The sequence below is a fragment of the Tinamus guttatus genome, unplaced genomic scaffold (genome assembly GCF_059628265.1).
Source record: "Tinamus guttatus ecotype Peru unplaced genomic scaffold, ASM5962826v1 Tinamus_guttatus_pri_ptg000483l, whole genome shotgun sequence".
In the NCBI taxonomy this organism is placed as follows: Eukaryota; Metazoa; Chordata; class Aves; order Tinamiformes; family Tinamidae; genus Tinamus; species Tinamus guttatus.
This window is the reverse complement of record NW_028289017.1, coordinates 128,056-151,020: the sequence shown is the minus strand read 5'-3', so window position 1 is coordinate 151,020 and position 22,965 is coordinate 128,056. Positions and strand designations below refer to the sequence as shown.

Sequence of the window (22,965 nt, the reverse complement as noted above, 5' to 3'; positions counted from 1 at the left end):
TGTCCTGTTGCTGGACACCACTGAAAAGAATCTGGCCCCATCCTCTTGACACCTTTCAGATATATAGACATATTGATAAGAATGGTCCTTCAGTTTTCTCTTCTCCAAGCAGAACTCCAGCTCTGTCAGTCTCTTCTCGGATGAGAGATGCTCGAGCCCCTTCTTTATCTTAGTGGCCCTTTGCTGGACGCACTCCAGTATGTCCATCTCCCCTTGTGCTGGGAAGCCCCATGCTGGATCTGGACCCCCAGGCGGCCTCACCAGGACGGAGTGGAGATCACCTTCCTGACCTGCTGGCAATGCACTGCCCAAAGCTGCCCGGGGAGCTGCTGGCTGGAGGCTCATGATGGCTCTTGGTTAATATGTTGCCCACCAGGACCTCCAGGTCCTTGTGTGCAAGCTGCTTTCCATCTGATTGTCCCATTTTTGTGCATGCTTTAGGTAACTACATGATTCTTTTAATGTACCTTGGCTAACATCTGTATTTTATACTTTTCTATTACAAAACAGAAAGAAGGAAAAGAAAGAAGTGTGATTTTATTTTCATTGCATCATTTTTCAGATATCTGTGACATTTAAAAATATGAAGGTGAATTTCACTTTGTATTTATCTAACCATATTTCATCAAGCTGCTAATAAAAAGGTGTAATTCAGTTCATGCTCTCATTACTGTGAGAGATTAATGAACTTTAGTACTTTAACACAAAAATAGTTAAATCTACTTTAAGCTAAGCTTGTAAGCTCTTTGAGGCATGAATAGTATTTGCATCATGTATAGAAGGGCTGTTTTTGGCATAAGCCTGCTGTAATATAGTTTGCCAAGAGCACATAAAATGAGGGAATCAGAAATAGATTTATCTTTTGTGTATCTAAAAGCATGTGATGGTATTATGAAAATATTCACAATTTTTCCTCTTTCAACAAATAATCATGGATGCCTCCATATTTCTCCCCAGGCAAGAATTGCTCCACTGCATAATTATTAAAATACCTGGAAAAATGCTTTCTAAAAGACAGGAATTATATGTGCCAGGGGTGGTGGTGGTTATATTAGTGCCTATGTATGTGGTGTGTTTTGGACAGGCGCTCCTCCGCTATTTTCGCTGCGCTGAAGTGACATTAAGCTGGTGCTGACAGGTGCCACTTGTTGGCATGGATGTGACACAGCAGGGGCAGTGTCACGTGGCCCTTCCCCATCGCAGCGTGCAGGCGGGTGGGAGCGCGGGTCAGCACGGGATATGGAGCATATGGAGATACGTCGTGTGGCTGAACACCCTGCTAATGCCTCTGTGGCCTGATTCTGCGTCAGGGGAAGCGTCTCGACTGAAAACATTCTGGTGGCAATTTCAGATGGCATCCAGCTTTTTGCTGCAAACAACAGAAGCGCTAAGCAGGTCAGCTGGCGAGTGAATCTCTGCTAACGCAAACACAAAATAAGGAGATTTAAAGAGAATTGTAATAAACTGAGAGATAAGGATTGATCTGCTGGCATTAAGGTGGTTGTGAAAACAAAGAAAAGCAGGAGGAAGAGAGGAAATAAAACATAAGGACCTTTCCAGAGCCATGCATATCTTTTCATAGAAAATCAGCTAGAATCATCTTCATCTATACAGTATATTAATGCTGTAATATTAATAATACACACTATCAATAAGTGTATGTTTTGGGAAAACTTCCACTATAAATCTTGAGAGGTCTTCCCTCTAGGCCTGCGTGAGCACAGTGTTGACCTGGTCTGTTCTCTCACTTGTAAAACTTGCTTTCACAGCACACCAAGAGTAAGACTTTAGGTAAGCCTAGTCAGAATTTAAAGCTAGATCTAGATAGTGCAAAAAGATATGGACTGTCCTTATAGCTATTCTCCTTCTGAGGTAGTCAGAATCTGGAGCAAAACAGTAAGAGCCCTATATTTTTTATTTTTCCTGCTCAGTTCTTTGAAAGGTAGAGCTGAAGATCTGATGCCCATTTCTACAGTCATTTCTGCCAATTGCTTGTCATTGTGCCTGTGCTATGCATGATGAACAGGATTCTGAGATTGAAAGGACTTAAAAGTCCATTTTTTTTTTTTTTAATTACTTTCGTTGTACAGCCCCCTAGTAGAGAGAAGGAGCTTCAGGAAATAATTTCTTTAGCTGGCACTGCACTGAGAAGAACAGCCATTGGCATAAATGCCACCGTTAGTAAATAGGAATTCTCAATAAAAGATGTGATTGTGGTATATTGATAAGGAATAACCTTCCTTTGTAATCTTAAAAAGCCAAGCCTTTTCTTATGACATAGATATTTTTGTCTTGTTTTTGTAGGCTGCAAAGTAAAACCACAGTGTGTTCTTAGGCCTGATTTTTGGATCTGGTAATCAAATTCTGGCACTTACCTTGCCAAGTGAGAACACAAATTAATAAAAGCTTGTTTTATTTATCACTGCATTTACATGTATTTTTTTACTGGCATGTATGATTGTGTAATTTAGATCGTGGAATAAGGTTACTTTAACAAGGTTGCTCCAAGGGATTGAATTTCTTCCCTGTCCCAAGGTGGTAGATTCTGATAAAAGGATCCTCAGTGGCTCTGTGTCGATGTATCTGCATAATGCAGATACTTACAATGTCAGTGTATCTGAATGATGCAATGAAATAAAATGGTATCAAACTTTAGACATACCGAAACTGTAGACATTTTGTCAGTGAAACTAAAAGCAATTTTAAATTCATTTAATTTGAGTTTTCTGGGCAAACTACAGATAATGTAGATTATTATTCAGCCTGGTTTGTGATCCTTCCAAGTGAATGTTTTTTCAGCTATTTTTTTCCTCAAATTTGTTGTGGGGATTGATGCATTCTTGTTGTGTTGAGACTGTGTGACTAATGGTCCTTTTGAGTTCTCCTTGGGTCTCTATGCAGTTATCTGCCAACACCATCTTTTGTCTCTTTATCTCCTGAGTTTCAGTAAAAGCTTACTCTTCCTGAGTAAGAGGTCTTAGCTCTTTGTTCAATGATAAGCTCACCAGATATTGGGTTGGTATATTAAACTTGTTTGCTATTATCAAGAGTATATATAAGTACTATTGCAAAAGATATAAGATAAAATGCGCAGTTCAAATTAGAAATCTGTGATGGACTTTGGTCTCCTCACTGTTTTTTTTTTTTTTTTCCTCCCAGTTACCCATCTGCATCAGATGTATTTTAACACTCTAGACTTCTTAGAGACTCCCAAGAGACAATGAAAATAAAAAATAAAACAAACCCTACACACCAAAATTTAGATTCCTTATTTCCGTCATGTGTGGAATTTATATCCTGCTGGATCTGTTATCTGGATCTTCATAAAAATTATCTGTGTTTGCGAGCCTACTCTTAAAATTGGTGTGTTAATAAGCTGTAGTGCCTGTGTCCTGCAAGCCTGTGTGGCATTAAGACTTAGTGACTTAAATGAATCTTTTTCTTAAAAGGTGACTTCAAAAATGTGCTGTGACTCATTCTGAAGCTATTACATTTGCACTTAGAAATGTACTTGAAATTGTCAACATAGGTCTTGAAAATGGTTCCCATAGGGAATGTTGTTATGAATCATTGAAAAGTGAAGGAATGAAACAGTGTAAAGTACTAGTGGCAGCTGTGATTCATAGCTTCTCATAAAAGAAATGAAGGGCAGTTTGTGCAACTTTATACAGACAGCATCTTTGATATGGAAATGTGAAAAATATTACAGAATACATTCCTTAAAACAATTTGTAGACAGGGCTTAAGCTCCAAAGATAGGGTCAATTGTGGGGTTATTTTAATTATCCAGGGAAGCTGGGGTTTTGTACTTTTTTTTCCTTGTTTTGAGAAGTTGTTTTTTTTCTCCTTCAAAGCTTAATATTTAGGATTCAGTGAATGTGACCTTTTTCCTTATCTGTTGTTTTTTTCAGGGAAATACTGCATTAGCTGTCTTTTATCCTTTTGGAAGAGAAGCTGAGAAGCAGAAAACATGTTGGAAACAATTGGTGATATATTTTTTAATATTTATAAGTCTATTTTTGTGACCAAATTAAGTGTGCATGATAGATTTAGGACATTGCTGTACACAGTTGAAATACGTGTTTTCAAAAATAGCTGCTGTGCTTAGAAATATGTTTTATTTTTGCATTTTATATTGAAAAAGTATAAAGGGGCACTGTCATGTTTAGTGTATTAATTTATAGCCTGTTGCCTTGATTTCATTAGATTAATTTTTAATAGAATTAAAACAGTTTGTATGAAAAAGTCTTTTCTTTTTTTCACTGGGGGTGTCTCTCACTTTTCGTTTACTGTTGCCTGCAGCCACAGTTCCTGCAAAGAAATTTTAATGAATCTTCTTTCGCATTTGTAGCCCAGTTCCTAACGGGCAAGAATGTAGCTGGACTTTTGTGCTTTGCCCATGACTTTCCGAAAAATTGAGACATACTGTTTGGGCTGGGGTTTGAGGCATCCAGGTTCTCTGCAGTTAGTCCCAAGCTGCAGAGAACCTGGGTGGTGTGCTGAGCCCCTGCATTGTGTGAATGTTTGTGGTTTGGGGCTCACGGGGCATGGATGTCTCCGCAGATCCGCATCGGGCGCTGCAGGCTGTGGAGCGCTTGCAGGCGAAGCTTCGTGAGCGAGGTGACGTTGCCCATGAGGAGAAGCTGGGCCTGCTGAGGTCAGTGCTGCAGAGTCCCCTCTTCAGCCAGATTCTCCACCTGCAGACCTCGGTCCAGCAGCTCAGAGAGCAGGTAGGAAAATCCCTCTCTGGGTGTAGGGGGAAGCTGATAAGAAGCTGCCAAACGTATGTGTCTCCCTGCGTGCATGTTGAATAGTGAAGTTAAGCAGCTTAAGTGAGGGGCTGAGCCAGAGACTCAGGGAACCGCAGGAGAGACGCCCACTGACTTTTCTGGGCTGTGCTGGAGCCCACAGCGTTTATGCATTTTTTAATGTACACGCCTGTTACTTACTGATGTGTGCGGTGTGGAAGTGGTGGTATTCGGAGGAGGGTTAACATAGGGCTGTCTCTGCTCTTTGTAAAGAAAGAAAGAAGACATACTTCAGATGTGGTCTGGAGACTTTTCTTCTAGGAACCTCCTCTTCTGCATCTTAACCTGAAAAAGAATGAAAATATGCAAAGAAAATTGTTCTGGTGGTATGGACTCCATAGGAAATAAGGATTCATTATTTTAATTATTATTATTGTTGTTGTTATTGTTATTTAGAAATAAGTGATTAAAGGCAACACAAAACTCCTACTGGGACACTATATTCCAACCCTTGCTTGGGATATAGAGTGTAGCTTCTCTGCGTGTCCCCAGTGAGGGTGAGAAAAGGGACATTTTTCTTTTAAAGATTCAGTTGTTGCTATTACTTCACGTGCTTGCACCAGAACAGGAGCTTGACTGTTAGAAAGCAGTGCAGATCCCACGTTAGGAGCGGGCTGCGCAGCCAGCAGCGCCCGTCGCTGTAGCTGTCGCCGGCAGTAGGACGGCAGCGTGGTGCCCAGTGGGCAGAAGCTCTGTGGTGGAGGAGGCAGCCTGTGGCCTGCCCTCGCTGTCCATCCCAGCGCTGCGGTGCGAGGAGGCGGCCTGCCCTCGCCGTCTGCCCCGGCGCTGTGGTGAAGGAGGCGGCCTGCAGCCTGGCCTCGCCGTCCGCCCCAGCAGCCGCTCGTCCCTGGCAGCATTCGCTGCTGGTGGAAAGTGCTGGCACTCCGGGGGTGGCTACAGCAGGGAAACGCAGTCTGGATCTCCAATGTTCCTTGTTTATCATCTTGATGCTGTTGTGCGCAGGCAAGAAATACACCGGAATGCCGTTTAGGGTTCCATCCATCACTGTGATTTTTCAAATTTTGGTGTTTGCTGTGTAGAGACTGGGTCACTTGAAGTGATTGGAGTGATTAAAAATTATAGGAAAAAAGTTCCTTGTACTATGTGAAAAGGAGAATCTAAATTTACAGTGAGTGATGTGGTTTATGGCTCTGGGAACACACGCTCAGAAGTTAAGCTGTGCCTGAAGTTTTACCTAGAATTTGCTGAAAATGTAAATTAAATTCTCAGTACTAGGTATTAGCTGTGAAGTTAAGGGAAACCTCCCTGTTTGAATTCAGCCACCAAAACCATAAAGTGAAGCAAGTAAATTTCCAGCAAGAGTTATCAGATACCACTGTGCAGTAGCTTTAGGGATTGGGTGATAACCTGCCCAGTCTATCTGCACAGGAACTTTGGGTATCCTGATGTGTGCTAGTATGAATTCTGACACGTGAAGATGTTTGTGCCTGCGTATTCCTAGATTCATATTAGCTCTTTAGCAAGGAGCACATGGCATCTCTGTAGGACCATTTTTTTCCTGGGTTTTAGATTACAGTCTTACCTATTTCCTCCTTGATTTATTTCAGCATTTTTAAAGAACGCTATTGAAACAGGACAAAGATGAAAATAAGAAAATAGGCAGTAAATAATAACAAAAAAGCTTAAATTCAATTTCTGGTATTTTCAGAGGCTTCGTTTAGGTCAAGGCCACTCTTTATTTTTCTCTTTTTGGTTGATTTGTTGGGTTTGTGCTTCCGAAACTCTTACATTAGTGGTTAGTGAAAGTTGCAAGGCAAGGTACGTGAAGGGTGATCCGGCATTTTGGCCAAGCTCTGCCAGACTGAGGAAGGAGACAAGTTGTTTCCCAAGCATTTGGTGTTGGATGTGACCTCAAATGGTGCCGACCTGTGAAGTGGCTTGGCGTGAGGGGATAATACTGCCCTCATTAGAGACCAAGGTAGCTAAATATATTTTGGCATTTGATTTTGGCATTTGACAGTGATCTGGACTGAAAGTTTTAGTGGAGTCTCTTTCCTTTCAGAGCTAAATGTAAGTGACAGCTTAATAAGTTGTTCATTAGGCTTTAATTGCTTGTGAAATTTGAAAGAGCAGTCTTGCAAACTCAGGAGAGGGTCAACTTTTAGGAGAGATTGGGCTAGAAGAGAGGATGGAAGCAGAAGAGCAACAGTTGCAATTTATTTCTGAATCCTGCTCATTTGTTCCAGGCACCAAAACAGAAGTAGGTCACAAAATGGGACCTGTTTATGGATGTGTAGTGGCTTCATCTGTGAACTGGAGTGTTATCTCCTGGTAATACCATGTGGAGTGGCCATACACAGCAAGCATGGAGATGATAGCTTCTCTTTTTTGCAATGAGTCTGGAAAATGCGTTGGGATATCTAATATTTGTCTGCTGTGTTTTCCTGGCCAAAAAGATCCCCCAAAAGCCCAGAATATAAATGTCTAGTTTTCTCGCAGACATACTGTTTGCATTCCTGTAACAATTGGTATCTTATTTTATGATCTAATGTATTAGACTACCTGTTTTTTGATTCCCTACAGATAAGTGGCTCTTTAAGCACTGTGTGAAGATCTGAAGAAGCGTGTATTTCTCCTTTAGTGGTGGTGTTTTTGCATATGCCCCCTGCTTTTCTTAAACCTTCTATATGTTAATTGGAAACTGATCCCTTTCAGTGCTGGTGTGTGCTTACCAGGAATCTCCTGAGTTTTGATCTCTGGTACGCACAGTGGTGCGGACTTACTGGCTGCTGCTTCATCTGAATGTCGATGAGGCATGCTGACTTTTAATCTGATGCTTTGATGCTTATTTATACGTGCTTTAAAGACTTTTCCTTAAACAGGCAGACAATGTTTGTTTACAGTGCAAATCTGCCATTGTGAAGTTAGCTAGTTTGAGTAGGAAAGCTCTAGAACATGAACATACTGAATGGGAGTTTTTTTGTTTTGGTTTGGTTTGGTTTTTTGGTTTTTTTTTGAGAAATGCTGTCATGACTTCATCAGTTGCTTGAACTGAGAAGCAGCAAAGTAACCAGACTTTTTTTTCTGCCTCTTAATATCTTTAGCTTTTCATAAGTGGTTTTTTTTTTTTTTTTTTTTTTTTGTGATGCTGAAGAGCAAGCTCAGTGTTTGACAATAAGGGAGCAGTACAAAATAAAAATAGAAATAGTGATGTTTTGAGCTTTTCGAATGTCTAATTAATGTTTTCTTTTTCAAACAAAATAATGATATTCAGGCAGCAGTAGCAAGCCTTCTCTGTCTCTTACTTCCTTTCCTTTCTGCCTCTCACTTATCCGGCTCCTCCTCCGCTCAACTCAGGGCCCTTCCAAAACAAAAAAAGTCCTTTCCTTGGCTGGGCTACATTCCTCAGATTTTTTTCCTTGAGAGTTTGACCCTGATTATTTCCACACAATGAAGGAATGGAAAAGCACCCTCCCTACAGTGCAGCCGCATACTGGATCACATGTGATAGCTCGGTGATAACTCCACAGCGCAAAGCAAATCTGGGAAAGATGCAAAGTGGAGAAATTTTATCTTTTGTGCTATCTGCAACTTGCCCTCTAATTTGTGATTTGCACAAGTAAATGGCAACCTTTGGTTGTTACTATTTTGACTGCCTTTCTACAAAAACGGTACCTCTTCTCTCTTTTGGAACAAAGTATTTTCTGTGCTCATAAAGACAAAACAAAAAAACACTAATTTGGGATGTGCTTGATTCCCCTTCTCAGAGCTGCTTTGGAGGTTGCCAGGGCGCGGGAGGTCCTCCGGAAAGCCGATTGCTGCTTTTTCTCCTAAAAAGAGGAATTCGGGGGGAGGGGCGGGAGCCTCCTGCCAAGGGGCTTCTCGGGAAATTCCTCACTCTCCGCCTCCCCCTGCAGGGCTTTCACAGGCGCCGAACTGCGCTTTGTTACTACTGTTTTTGTTACCACTGATGTGGAGACCTTCTTGTTGCTCATCCCACCCAAATATCGGGTGAAATGTTGCCTCGCGTTGCGAGTGATCTTATAAGGCAGTGACTCAAAGCCTAAAACGCAGAAGCACTGAGAATTTATTCTTTTGAATGCTGAGACCTAAAAATGTTGATTCTGCTCCTTTAAATGATGGCATGCCACAGAACAGTGTTTTTTTTTTTAATTATTATTAAAAACACCTTAAACAACTACATGTGAGCACTACTTGATTGCATTTAGCATCTAACTGTTTGTCTGTAGCATAAGTTTTATCATCCTCTGTGGTATCAGTGAATCTTCGTCTCGCCTTATGCCAAATTATGCCAATATTGCAGATGTTACATACAGTAAAGTGAAAGTCAACCAAGGCAAATTAGCATAAGCCAAATTACAGAACAAAGTAATATTCTTTCATGCAGTACTTATATAATCACAGTGCTATGAAGCACTTTCATGCTGGAATTATAGTGATTTTATTACTGCCAAGTTGTGCATTTATATGTTATGAAGAATTCTTTTTGCAACCACAAGAGCCTCATCTTTCTAAGATTTCCACTTGTGGTTATTCTTCTCTCAGGAATGACCTATCCTAGTCTGATTAGTAATAGTACACACCAGATCTGCTCCAAGTTTCCCTGCTAGGAACCAGGATTTGGGGAATCGGAGGGATGGAGAATTAAAAGGAGAGAGAGTTCATGACCTTTTCCAGTTCATCTGGGAATTTGAAAATCCTGACCTTGGGTTCATTACAAATGTCAGTATAAAACAGCAGCATTTTGAAAGTGTGTTTCTTGGCGAGGAGAGGAAAGGGAATATTAATCTGAGATAAATGTTTTTGCACACGCAGATAAGAAGCACTTTATTCTCTTAAAAGTTTGCCTTTTTTTTTTTTTTAAGAGTTTCGATAACAAATCAGAAGTCAGTTCATGTCAGGTTGGATTTTGGTATTAAGCCTGTTTTCTATTGATCATTTAACACTACTTCCTTAAAAACAGCTGTACTCTGAATGAATCCACTATCAATTAGTACAGAAGACCTGTTATGTCCCACTACATTCTAGGTACCCTGTGTTCAGTGTTATTGCAATTCTGAGATGAAGCATTTAAAGGTCTACTTCAACTGCTGTAGATTGGAGAGTGCCTTTTCCTTTTGTGTGAAATATGCAGCATTTCTTTTCAACAATATTGCAACCAGTAAGAGCCTTGGCAAGAGGAGGAGTGGCTTGGTGCTGTTTTCTGCAATGAGCATAATGATTTAGAAAAGGAATCTCTCTTTCTGACTTTATAACATCTGTAATACCTGATACATAGGTACAATGCCTTTGAACAAAGGCGACATGTAAAACAATGTGTTGTAAATGTAAATGTTGTTGTAAACAATGTAAAACATGTAAAAACAATTTGGGTTTGAGTCTTAGAGGCCACTTCAACATGCCTTGGAACTGTAAGTATTTTTAAGCAGAAGCAAACAGTGAATCCTGCTAATTTTAGTGGTGTAATCAAATATTTAGTAACTGTTTGATCCATCAAAAATGTTTTTAGTGAGGAACATGACAGTGATATGTATTTTAAGGTAAGGATATTTAAAAAATGATATTTATTCTGTTTTGTTTTTTTTAAAGCACCTAGGCTGAGAATGAGTTGTATAAATACAATAGTGACTTTTTCATGACAATAGTTTTAGCAGAATTATATAATTAATTTAACGAAAGTGACATACTTAAAAAATTGAAATTGATGCACTAGTCATTTAGCGCAAATCAAGGTTAGAAAGTAATTTTAAAATTGCTTATGGATTTTTTTTTTTTTTGAAATTTAAAGATAAAGTTTTGAGGAAGGAGAATTCCTGTTTTCCTTATTGAAGAATGGAAAGATGAATATTAAAAGTATTTAGTACCACACTGTCATAATCTTAAACTGAAATATTTTGCTAGTCAAATAAGAGACAGATCGATATGTAAGAAAGTATTTTGCATTGACAGTCTACAAGCAGTGAGACAACAGATTTTTGCTTCTCCCAAGGTTTATTCATTTGTATTTAGCACTGTCTCCATTCTCCTACTCCCAAACACTGCTTTGGATGGGTCATCAGGGCCCTGGTTGGAAATGGATAAGTTGGAGATTTATATTATTTTCTGTTGTTGAACTCCACAGAGATTCCCAGTGGCTGGTTTTGTATATAGTGGTGCAGAAACTATGATCAGTGAAATTTTAATGGAGCCTTTGTTTTCTACAAAATTGGTAAGGTTCCTCCAGAGTACAAATCATTTTTTTCATTGTAAATTGATTGATAAATTTATATTTAAAAATCTCTGTTCTGTTGAAAAAGCTTGTTTAGACTTGCTTTAAAACAGTACTTTAGGCTACTGTGCTCATATGAGCAAAAAGATACTAGACAGAGTGAGGAAAACAATTTTATTTCCATTATTTTTTTTCAAATATTATGCTGATAGTTTGGAAATTTACATCAATTATAAATGTACAAAACTTTATTTTAAAAACTTACTTACAATATTAAGATATCAAGTATGTATAACAAAGAATTGTCCAACCATGGTGCTGTTTGGTCAGTTGGGTTAGTTTTTTTGTGGTTATAGATCTGTACTGTTACCTATCTTTTCCAGGTAAATATTACACCTTCCATCCATACCAGTGGTGAGTTCCCACAGCTTCTCCATCACGGAGTGAGTGCAGGTTCCTCACTGCATAATGAGTCGTACCTGCTGGCTCAGCAGAATGGCAGCCCAGCTAACATGCTGGAGACGTCCGTGAGATCCGTCACTCCTCAGATTAATGGGAAATCCTCTAGCGATGACTTTGAGCAGCTGATCAGGAATATGTCCCAGGTAACTGTCTTCTGGTAACCATGGATGAGAATCATTGTTTATCTGGCAGATTAAAATACATGTCTACTTAATTTAAGGGAATTGAGTTATTAAGAATACCACAACTCTTTTGCTATATGAAACAAAATTAGCCTTTTAATTTTAAGAACAATTGTTAAAGGAGAAAACGGTCTCGGAAAAATAGCCCTGACATTGACACTCGTTAGTGTTCTTAGCAGGTCATCTCAGGACTGCACACCACATGTAGTATGTTTCCCACTACGCTTGTGCATAGGACACTGTCATGCATGAGAGGATTGTTTGTCGTAACATGTTTTTGATTGTGTAATTAATTAAAATCATGTTTTGATATTCGATATCAAAAAAGATGGATTTTTTTTTGCCTTTTTGCACCTTGTTCTCTAATCTTTAAAGTATTCCCCATGGTGAGCCAAAATTGTGTACAAGGCCCTTTAGTTTCTGGGACCAGTTTTGGCCTGGATTGTAATCTAGCTTTTTTATAGTTAACTTTTAAAAGATGTAGGAGGTCTTCTGCCATTCTCCTTGAAGAACTTCTACATAGTCCTGTATTTCCCATTTTTCTATATTCATCCTGTTTTTTCCAGTTCTTCTTCAAAGCTATGCAGTACCCTCTAAAAGTAGATAGATATGAGTCCTGCATTAGCCACCTCTGAGCTCACACTTTTGTATGAAGCAAGTACAATTGCTAATAATTGTAGCAATTATTTTTTTCCTAATCTTCAATTCCTCAGGTTTGCAATAATTTTTATTTCTCAAATCTTTTGTCTTTTCAGCTTCTATGTCATACTAAGAAATCAAAACTGAACAACTACATTTCAGTTATTAGCTTGTGTAGTCCTGTGCAGCTGTAGCAGTCAAAGTGAAACCCATTTACACTCTCATGCTACTTTTCAAGATTTTGAATATTTGTACCCTTTTCTTTCCTCTGCTGAACAGGGTCGTCCTGTTGAGACCATTGAGCTTACTAAGCCCCTAAGTGGTGGTCTGGGCTTCAGTGTTGTGGGCCTGAAGAGTGAAAACAGGGGAGAACTGGGAATATTTGTTCAGGAAATCCAGGAGGGAAGTGTGGCACATAGGTAAGCTTGCTAGTACAGTAATTCAGTACACCGAGTGTTAACATGATGCTGTAGTTTTGTTCCCGATTTTCTGGCAAAAGGACCGAGTGTTAACATGATGCTGTAGTTTTGTTCCCGATTTTCTGGCAAAAGGGTGTGTTATTGGTTAGTCTAAGCCATGCATTCTAGAAGACTTAAAATTACTCATTACTGCAGTTTTTACAGCACTGGAACAGATAAGACCTGATCCATGCTTGAATTTTTCTCATATGCAGCTCCTCTCTGGTATACTTTTGGTATCTCCCTTTCAGCAGGAGAAACGGGGAAGTTGCAGTTGTGAGCAGTAGATCATGGAGAGTTGTGGAGAGTTAACACCATTAATTACACTGCAAAAATAATTTAGCGCAAAATAAACAATCCAGTGCAATTAATGACATTTTTTGTGGTGACACTGAGCAGGTGTCAGAAATGTAATGGTTGAATTAACCAATGCTTGACCTAAAGTCCTTGGGCTCTTAAAAAAGATGAGATTACCAGAAACTTAGCAGTAGTAATCTTGCTGGAAGTACCTTTTAAACATTAATCCTAATCCCAGAATTCCTGTTGGGGGGAAAACCAAAGATGGGGAGGGCAGATATCTGCTGTAAGAACTGCCTGTAGCAGCAGAGCCAGTCCGTCGTAGACTGATGTGTTGCCATGCAGTGTGTGACTGTGCTGGTCAGGCTCCTGGTGGCTGTTAGAGCTCATGTGGTATCATCAGCATGTTGCGCTGGGGCCAAGGAATGACCTCCATGCTGTTTCTCACACTCCAAAAGGGAGTAGCTTTCTGATGACTTGGGTATGAATGTTGTCATTTCAAGAGTGGAGAGCATGGCCTACAGAGTTAACTCAGCTAAAGAAAGACAGCTTGCTGTATGTCGTTATGGTATGGTCTAATTCGCCTGAAGTACCCTTTTATTTCTCAGGTTTTTATTCTCTCTTCAAAGGGTCTTTGCTTTTGCTCCTCTTACTCTGCAGAGACCATGTCTGTAGATACTTATCAATATCTACCCTGAGGCATATCTAAGACCAATCATGTCCTGATTCTCTCGTGAGAACAGACCTGTTCAACAAATGCTATAGGCTGAATCAATAAAAAAATGTAGGGCAAAAATAAATCTGGAGCACTCAGAAAGATGATACAAAATCACAAACAAAATATTGCAGCTTGTATCTATATAGCTTTTTTTCCTAAATGAGTATTTTGACATCCGTACTATAGCTGCACATAAAGGATGGTGCAATAGGCACTTGTTTTTGTTGCTGGCCTTTGTCTCATCAAGCATTGCAGCTTGGTGATTCTGAACATGCGACCTCCAGCGTCTTTGCTTGTTTGATGCAGAAGTAATATAAGCAGGGGAGAAGTCACAGGGTAACCTGTGTGTGTTCATACCCTTCCTTTGAAGTAGATCTGGGGAAAGGCTCAGTATGTGATTTTACAGTAGTGCTTCCTTTATCAGTGAGTGAAGAATTGTCTTATAATTTATTCCTCTTTCTTTCTTTTTTTTTTTAATTTAAAAAGGATTTTTTTATTTTGTGCAAAACAAAATTAGTTTCCCTAACATCTTGATGAAAGTGTGTTCCACTCCACGGTTTGCTGAATTTTCAGAATGGGGGCACTGAACAAAGTAGAGCCCTTGGTCTGCTAAGCAAGAGGCTCAGAGTGAAGAATAAACATAAGTTCCCAGGCTGTGGTTAGGACCGACTGAGATCTAATATGCTTAGTCTCGGATGGGGATACCAGGAGAAGAAAGCTGTCTAGGGGGTAGCAGCCAGAGGAGAGTGGCAGTGGGATTAGCTTCAAAGGAGGCAATCACCAGGGTGCCCTGCAGCTCCTTGTAGCAAAACTGCAGGGAGAGATTAAAAAGGGGGGAAAATAGAGAGCCGGATATTAAAAATATTGGAAAATTGTCAAAATATTATAATTTTTGTGACAACACTTTTTTTTTCTTTCTTGTTTGTTTCTTTTGTTGTCCTCCCCCACTCTTTATGCGTATGTGACAGAGATGGAAAGCTGAAGGAAGCAGATCAAATCCTGGCTATCAATGGACAAGCCCTTGATCAAACAATTACTCATCAACAGGCTATCAGCATCCTTCAGAAAGCAAAAGATAATGTCCAGCTAGTTGTGGCCAGAGGCACTTTCCCTCAGCTCATCAGTCCTGTAGTTTCCCGCTCTCCATCTGCTGCTAGCACAGTTTCAGCCCATTCCAACCCGGTGAGTATACCCCAAATTGTCTGTATTCAGTTCTGGGCATGAGTGCACTGATTGCATCTACTGTTTTGAGACATTTTTTGTAAGCTGTATGTGCATTTTCTCCACAATTCTTGACCCTTTTTTTTTTTTTTCCTTCTGTATATCTGTGTTGTACATTTTCCATGCGAATAATGGAAAACATTTTGGGTTGCTGTGGAGATCTGTATCTTGGCCGTATTCCTTTCGCCTTCTGCCAAACTCTCAATATCCACCAATGCAAGTAGAGCGTGTTTGCCTTCCATTTTAGAGCTTTATTTGGAGGTAGCAGTAAACAGCATCTTTTTCTCTCTTCTCTCTCTGCTTTGGCAAGCAGAAATTTTGGATGCGTTGCCATCTAATCTGCACCACCAGCTGCACAGGTGCTTTTCTGTTTGTTCCTCTGTTGTCTTTTAAGATAGCTCTCAAATAAAGCAGCAGAGAGAGCCATCAAAATACCATGTGCAGTGGGAACATGTCAGGACCCACAGACCCAGCAGACCCACAGCTCTCCTTTCTTTTGAAAGAGGTAGTATTTCTAGATACAGAAAAGATGGTTCAAAACCAGGATGATGTTAAATGTAGATTTCTCTTGGTCTCTTTCCCATGTAATGGACTGTGTATTTTTGCTTGCCCTGGGATGCAATAATTTATCTTCTGTTCCTGTAGCAAGATTTGCCTACAGACACTTAGGGCTTTTATTTCAAAGAATTTGAAATAAGTGGTATATGTGAGGTCTTGAAAAAGCAAATATTTTATTGTTTATGTTAACCATTAACATAAAGTATTTAGTGAGACTGGTTATTTTCCTCTAAATGAAGATTTATACACATGAAATGACTTAAAACTTTGTGCCAGCATATGAAAAGGCCTGTTTTCTTTCAGTATTCTGGTTATAGACTTCTTTCTCAATTTGATTATCCTCGTTATCTGTAAACAGCTTCTGTTTCATGAAAAAGTTCTTGTTAAACCTACTTCAGATTCTTTCTTTCCCTCCTTTCCCTCCCCTCCCTTCCTTCCTGCCTTCCTGCCTCCGTCCTTCCTTCTCTCCCTCCCTCCCTCTTTCCCTCCCCTTCTCTCCCCTTTGTTAATTAATAATTTATTTTTCATGGATATCTTTTCCTTATAGTCTCTTAGCTTTCAAATGCCGGTGGAAAGCAGCTTATCTTGAGCTGTTCTTTTTCCTTCTGGCTTTTCTTTTTAATCGTTGGTTTATGCTAAGACTATGGATACCCAAAAAAGTACAGAGCTTTTAATTTGCAAGCCCTTGGTTACTTCAGTGTATGTACTTATATGTAAGGTCCTACCTCATGGACTGCCTATTCCACTTTCAAATTTTAGCTTAATTTATGATGTGATCTGTCTTTATGCTCAAAGAAGTCCTGTGAGCATGCCAGTAATCAGTTCAGTACCATGGAATAGTAAGTACCATTTGTGTTTCTTTCAGAGCAATTGCTCTTCTGTTACAAAATGAAGCCTGCCACCAGAATTATTTCATTCTAATACTGTCAACATCAGATAATCCAAAAATATTTTTCTGCTACACGTGGAGCAATTTTGCAAATAAATATCTCTAGTGCTGCTTTCAAACTCAGTTCCATCTGTGAATTTGGCTTATGCTTTTTGGGGGTATTTTTATAATTTCCAGTTTGAGCAAGCATGTATCTGAATGATCGGTCCTGTGAGAAATATTCCAAGCAGCATTTTGTCACTGATCCCAGTCAGGCATTAATGTTCACAATCCTAGGCTGCTTCATAGTGGTGAATTCACCATTAATTCACCAGTTAGGTTTTTGAGAGGAAGGTCCACTGTTCAACTCCATTTTTTTACCACAGAAATTCCAGCTGTGATGGAGTAAACAATGTATTATGCTGAATATTATGGACAGTTATACCTCATGTAATTGTTTAAAAGATCCCATGTTTCCACCAATGTTTTGTCAATTTTCCATATTTTTGCCCCTATTTTAATCAGTTATGAACTTGTATTTATTCATTTTAGGTTCATTGGCAGCATGTGGAGACTATTGAGTTGGTGAACGATGGCTCTGGCTTGGGATTTGGAATAGTGGGCGGAAAGTCGACTGGAGTGATAGTTAAAACCATCCTCCCTGGAGGGGTAGCTGATCAGGTAAACTCAACCCAACCTAGCATTTACCAGTCAGTACAGTGTGAATTTGTTATTTATCTTTCTAATGCTGTTGAATAACACCAACTTTTCTCCTCACAAGTGTGAGAAACAGAGCAAGTGTTTAGCTCAGTAAAGGTGTATTTAGTCCATTGGGTCTGCATGTGTAAGCCCAAAAGCTAGCTTAGGCTTTAAATCAGTTTTTCAGACCTGTGACAGTGGGCCCTGCCTCATGCAGACTCCTGTACCTGACAGAGACCCTCGTCAGGTCTCTGCGAGGTGAGCCGGGTCAGCTCAGACCATTTCAAGCTCTGGTGGACCAGTGTCCACGTGCTGTGCCGCTGTAGTGTCCTCTGCTGCAGCGTGGCTCTAGGCACCGAGGCCACCAGCCTTGTGCCTGCAGGACCCCTTCCCCAGGAAGGGCCTTCAAGAGGTGTTGACTGGAGCAGTGAGCAGAAGGATGGGGTTGTTTTCCACAGCTGGCACTGCAGTAGCTTTCATGTAGGCTAGTTCAGGTGAAGCATTTTTATTGTTTAAAAAAAAAAATGGAATAATTTTGACAATAAAAATGAATCAATAAGAGAATAAAACAGTACAAAGCAGTATCCACAACCAGATCACTGCAAGTGAGAAATGTGTTTTTGTTGTTGTGTTTTTTTTTTTTTTTTTTGTGGAACCTAATCTTGAGGACAGATTTTTAAATAAGAGCGTAAAGCTTGAATGTGCTTGTACATGCTCTCCTATGGAGGTGAAACCTGGAATTCTGTAATGTACGCATATGTTTTTTAAATATTAGCAAGTAGTAGCCGTAATTGAAAGGGTTTTTTCCCTTTTTTTTTAGCGTGTCTACTTGAAAACATATTTGTTCTCAATATTTCTGTGAAAGTCTGTTGTAGAAGTAGTATGCCCTTTGGTAACCTACTTCTGTGTGCTATCAGGATTTTGGCATGACATTCAAAAGTTAAAGCTACTTAGACATATCTTAAAAGTTACAGCATCCATGTAATATTTTTCTAATAAGACTGTTGTTTTGATTGAAATTTCGGTGATATACCGGAGGGAAATGTCAGAGTGCTACAGACTATTTATTCACAGTTGTTATAACTCACTGGTTGCTTTCTCCAGCATGGCAGATTATGCAGTGGAGACCACATCTTGAAAATTGGTGACACGGACCTGGCTGGAATGAGCAGTGAGCAGGTGGCCCAAGTTCTGAGACAGTGTGGAAACCGAGTGAAACTGGTAATCGCAAGAGGTCCTGTTGAGGATCCACCCCCACCAGCAGTCCCTCCAGGTACCCCAGTACCCGCCTCCACACCAGAGAAACAGGTAAGTTCTGGTGGGTATGCACACTTGTACTGCAAACTCATACTTAAAACATTTTTTTTATTGGAATACTTTGCACATATGTGTTCTTTAGAGGCAATATTTTCATTCCCAGCAGCAGTTTTCTCAGCCTACATGCTGGGAGAATTTGCATACCATCAGTAACAGTGCACTGGATACATCCTTGAAGCCTTTCACGATCCAGCCGTGGGGACAGAAGAGCGATTCCAAATTACTTCTGGGTTGATTAATTCACTAACTTGCTTATGATTATGCAAAAATACATCAGGAACAGCAGAAACCATTCGGTCTCCTCTTTAGATGGAGCAATCTGGCTCTGCAGCACTTCCCAACCTGCCCATGCATCCCTCTTGCTCCCATATTATCGCTGCATCCATCAGAAAGCTCCTCCCTGTGCCAGCCAGCACACAGATGCTGCTTCTTTCCAGCTTCAGCTAGCACTGCTCATTTGCTAGTTGTTTTCCAAAAAGCAGCCAGCCAGCTGCTGCCCTTGCTCCCCTGCTCTGGCTGTGCTTGCTTCGCTCTGTTGCTCCTCAGGCTTGTCATGGCTCCATCAGGCGTGCAAAGGGGGTGTAAACACCACAGTGTTTAGTCAACCAAAAGCTGCTATGGAACAGGTCATTTTTGTGCATTTACAGTAAAGCCTAGTTCTGGAAAAGTCAGGAACAGTGTTGTTTTGCAATAGGGAGTTAAGAGCAGATACATGGAAATGTTTTGAATATATGACATACATGAATGAGATAAGAAAGAGGTGGTTTGTTTTGGGTCTAACATAGACAGAATTTGTGCTCTACAAAGAATTTTTTTTCACTTCAGTTTTCTTGTTGTCTTCTCAGATACAAATTACATTTCAGATAATTCACTTTTTTTTTTTAAAAAAAAGGTCTTCCGAGACAGTTCCTTGCATAATTTTTTACATCTTTTACATCTCTTTTACATCTTTTTACATCTGTCAATTTTAGTAGTGTATCTGTACAAAAGGGCAAAATAAGCAGATATAGTAATCCCTTCTGTATTGGCTAAAAGTTGGACTAAGGAGGATTGTCAAAGTATTCACACTGAGTTTTTCTTGAGCAAATGAGAAGAGAAATTGGGATTTTTGTATTTGTGCAGCCCTCAGAGAATCATAGAATAGAATAGAATGCTTAAGGTTGGAAGGGACCTCTAGAGATCATCTAGTCCAACCCCCCTGCACACGCAGGGTCACCTATAGCACGTGGCACAGGACTGCGTCCAAGCTGGTTTTGAAGATCTCCAGAGAAGGAGACTCCACAACCTCTCTGGGCAGCCTGTTCCAGTGCTCTGTCACCCTCACTGTTAAGAAATTTTTCCTTAAGTTCCTGTCGAACTTTTGATGCTTCAGTTTGTGGCCATTAGCTCTAGTTCTGTCAGTGGCCACCACTGAAAAGAGGCCAGCACCATCCTCCTCACTGCCTCCTTTGAGGTATTTGTATACGCTGATTAGATCCCCTCTCAGCCTTCTCTTCTCCAGGCTGAACAGGCCCAGCTCCCTCAGCCTCTCCTCATAGGGCAGATGTTCCAGGCCCCTCATCATCCTTGTGGCCCTGCGCTGGACTCTCTCCAGCAGCTCCACATCCCTCTTGTACTGTGGAGCCCAGAACTGGACACAATGCTCCAGATGTGGCCTCACCAGGGCTGAGCAGAGGGGCAGGATCACCTCCCTCGACCTGCTGGAGACGCTCTTCTTAACGCACCCCAGGATCCCATTGGCCTTCTTGGCCACAAGGGCACACTGCTGCCTCATGGTCAACTTATCATCCACCATGACACCCAGGTCTTTCTCTGGTCGGTCCCCAGCCTGTACTGGTGTCTGGGGTTATTCCTCCCCAGGTGCAGGACCTTGCACTTGGCCTTGTTGAATTGCATGAGGTTTTTCACCGCCCAGTTGTCCAGTCTGTCCGTATCTCTCTGGATGGCAGCGCAGCCCTCTGGGGTATCGGCTACTCCTCCCAGTTTGGTATCCTCAGCAAACTTGCTGAGGGAGCACTCTGTGCCTTCATCCAGGTCATTGATGAATAAATTGAACAGGACTGGACCAAGGACTGACCCCTGGGGGACACCACTAGCTACAGGCCTCCAACTAGACTCTGCACCGCTGATCAGCACCCTCTGGGCCCTGCCATCCAGCCAGTTCCTAATCCACCTCACTGTCCACTCATCTATCCCACACTTCCGGACCTTGCCCAGGAGTATATTGTGAGGGACGATGTCAAAAGCCTTGGTGAAGTCAAGATAGACGACATCCACTGCTCTCCCCTCGTCTATCCAGCTGGTCATTTCATCATAGAAGGCTATCAGGTTAGTCAAGCAGGATTTCCCGTTGGAGAACCCATGGTGAATACTCTTGAGCACCTTCTTGTGCCCAGAGACAACGGCCAGTATGAACCATTCCATCGCTTTTCCAGGGACGGAGGTGAGGCTCACTGGCCTGTAGTTGTCTGGGTCCTCCTTCTTGCCTTTTTTGAAGACTGGTGTGACATTGGCTTTCTTCCAGTCCCCCAGCACCTCCCCTGTTCTCCAGGATCTTTCTAAGATGATGGAGAGTGGCTTAGCTATGACATCTGCCAGCTCCCGCAGCACTCTGGGGTGCATCCCATCAGGGCACATGGGTTTGTGGGTGTCGAGTTTCCTTAGGTGCTCTCTGACCCAATCTTCCTCTGCCCAGGGCAAGTCTTCCTCTCTCCAGGCTTTTTCTCTTGTCCCTAGGGCCTGGGACTCTAAAGGGCTGAGGTGTGAGAGTCTGACTGTTTTTTGAAAGAGGGATTAATAAAATGAATATTTTTTATTTGTAAAGTAGCTGTCTTAGAAGAGAAGCAGAATTTGATAATTTTATCTGTACTTGTTTCTTTATTATGCATGTTTCTGTGGGTATGTGGTGTAATGTTGGATGCTGTGTCTGCAGTTTTTTGGAGCATGAGTGGTATTTTCAGGACTGAGGGCTCAAATATCCCGGGAAGCCAAAACCAACTTTTTTTCCACCTTCCTCTCCAATTACTTTGAAACTCTAAATGTATACTCGTGTATTGATACATACAAAGTGTGGATCAACTATCCATTCTAGTCAAATAGAGAATGAATATTTTTTTTTAAATAAACGTTTTAAAGTAGTGGAATTAAATTACTTGGATTTTTTTTTTCTTTTAATATGAAAGCAATATTGTTGAAAAGGAGTTTTAATATGTACTCTCCTATGGTAATCAAACCACTTTCATTTGAAATAAATGAATTCATTACCACCAAAATTCTTTGTTACAGAAATTGCAAGGACTGTAGTGAATGTTAGTGGTGATTGTCATTATGTAACTAGCTGGAAGTATAATTGCTACTTTCAAAAATAGAAATGTTAAGTCCTTCTATAAACAGGAAGCATTATTGTTTCAATAGAAATAGCATTCATTATATTTCAAACTTTGTGTGCAGAGCAAAAAAATAGCTAGAATTACTGAGCAGGAATTTAAGTAAATAGAATACAAAATATATTTCTGATTTTTTTTTGTGTAAACATTTTGTAGAGCTTTTTAACAAACAGTTTGTAGCAAAGGTCCACAACTGAAGTGACGTACAAGTTACAACATGTAAGCATGGGTTGTGTAGCATAGTGTAGGTGACAGACAGTGTTCAATATACACAGGTTTCACCAGTTGTTTTGGTTACCAAGTAATGATTTTGCTGACTAGAAGGTTAGTGCCCCAGGGACAGAGAGGAGGAGAGAACATCAAGACCCCAATTGCATTATTATCTCTTGTGTAGAATATCTGTCAAATACCTGGAGGGGAAAAAAAAAAAAAAAAAAAAAAACAGAAACAGAAGCTCTTGTGTCTTTCAGCATTAATGTCATCAAAGAATGTGGTGGACTATCTAAAAAAAAATTCTAATCTCTCTTTTCTTACCAGACAGAGGCTTCTGTTGACAACTGTGAAGATGGAGAGAAGTTTAATGTGGAACTCACTAAAAACATCCAGGGTTTAGGAATAACTATTGCTGGTTACATTGGAGACAAAACATCAGGTAATGTTAGTCTCTTGGAGCTTGATTCAAAATTTCTGTTGCGCAGAGTGGGGCAAGATGCACCATGCACTTAAATAGCCATTTGATATAGCACCTTCGAACAAAACTTTGATTCCCTTAAACTTTTCTAAAGACTTTTCTTTTGTTTTGCCTAAATATAAAATCCTAAATATAAGCATCAACAAGTTGTTTAACTTCTCTAGGAAGCATAAGATTCAGATTAGAAACATAAATATTAATTAAAAAATCCATCCCCTGGCTCTTGTATCTTTTTTTAAATTCACCCTTACCTGAAGTTTGAGATAGGTATGTTTTTGAAAAACATTTTCTAAAGTAGTTTGAGGAGGCCGCTTTTTTTAAAATCATGTTTTCATTTTAAAAGTTTTTTATGAGGTAATGCAGTAATATCCCGAGCAGTTTTAGGAGGGCTTTTTTCTTTTCTTTCAAAAAAACTACAGGTAGAATGCTACTTGCAAATGAAGAATTTCTCACAGTGACCTTGAATATAAT

The 22,965-nt window shown here is 40.3% G+C and overlaps 1 protein-coding gene across 6 annotated transcripts in view; it reads left to right on the top strand.

Annotated features, from left to right (window-relative positions):
- Positions 1-3,890: 3,890 nt before the first annotated feature.
- Positions 3,891-22,965, top strand: part of MPDZ (multiple PDZ domain crumbs cell polarity complex component) — an 83,484-nt gene continuing 64,409 nt past the window's right edge. For all 6 annotated transcript variants that reach the window (XM_088533144.1, XM_088533141.1, XM_088533145.1 and 3 more), the window contains exons 1-8: positions 3,891-3,986; positions 4,564-4,730; positions 11,382-11,603; positions 12,561-12,700; positions 14,723-14,936; positions 16,954-17,082; positions 18,205-18,408; positions 22,341-22,455. In XM_088533144.1, coding sequence (XP_088389270.1) covers positions 3,971-3,986; positions 4,564-4,730; positions 11,382-11,603; positions 12,561-12,700; positions 14,723-14,936; positions 16,954-17,082; positions 18,205-18,408; positions 22,341-22,455 — 1,207 coding nt within the window. In that variant the 5' untranslated portion in view covers positions 3,891-3,970. The remainder of the gene's footprint in view (positions 3,987-4,563; positions 4,731-11,381; positions 11,604-12,560; positions 12,701-14,722; positions 14,937-16,953; positions 17,083-18,204; positions 18,409-22,340; positions 22,456-22,965) is intronic.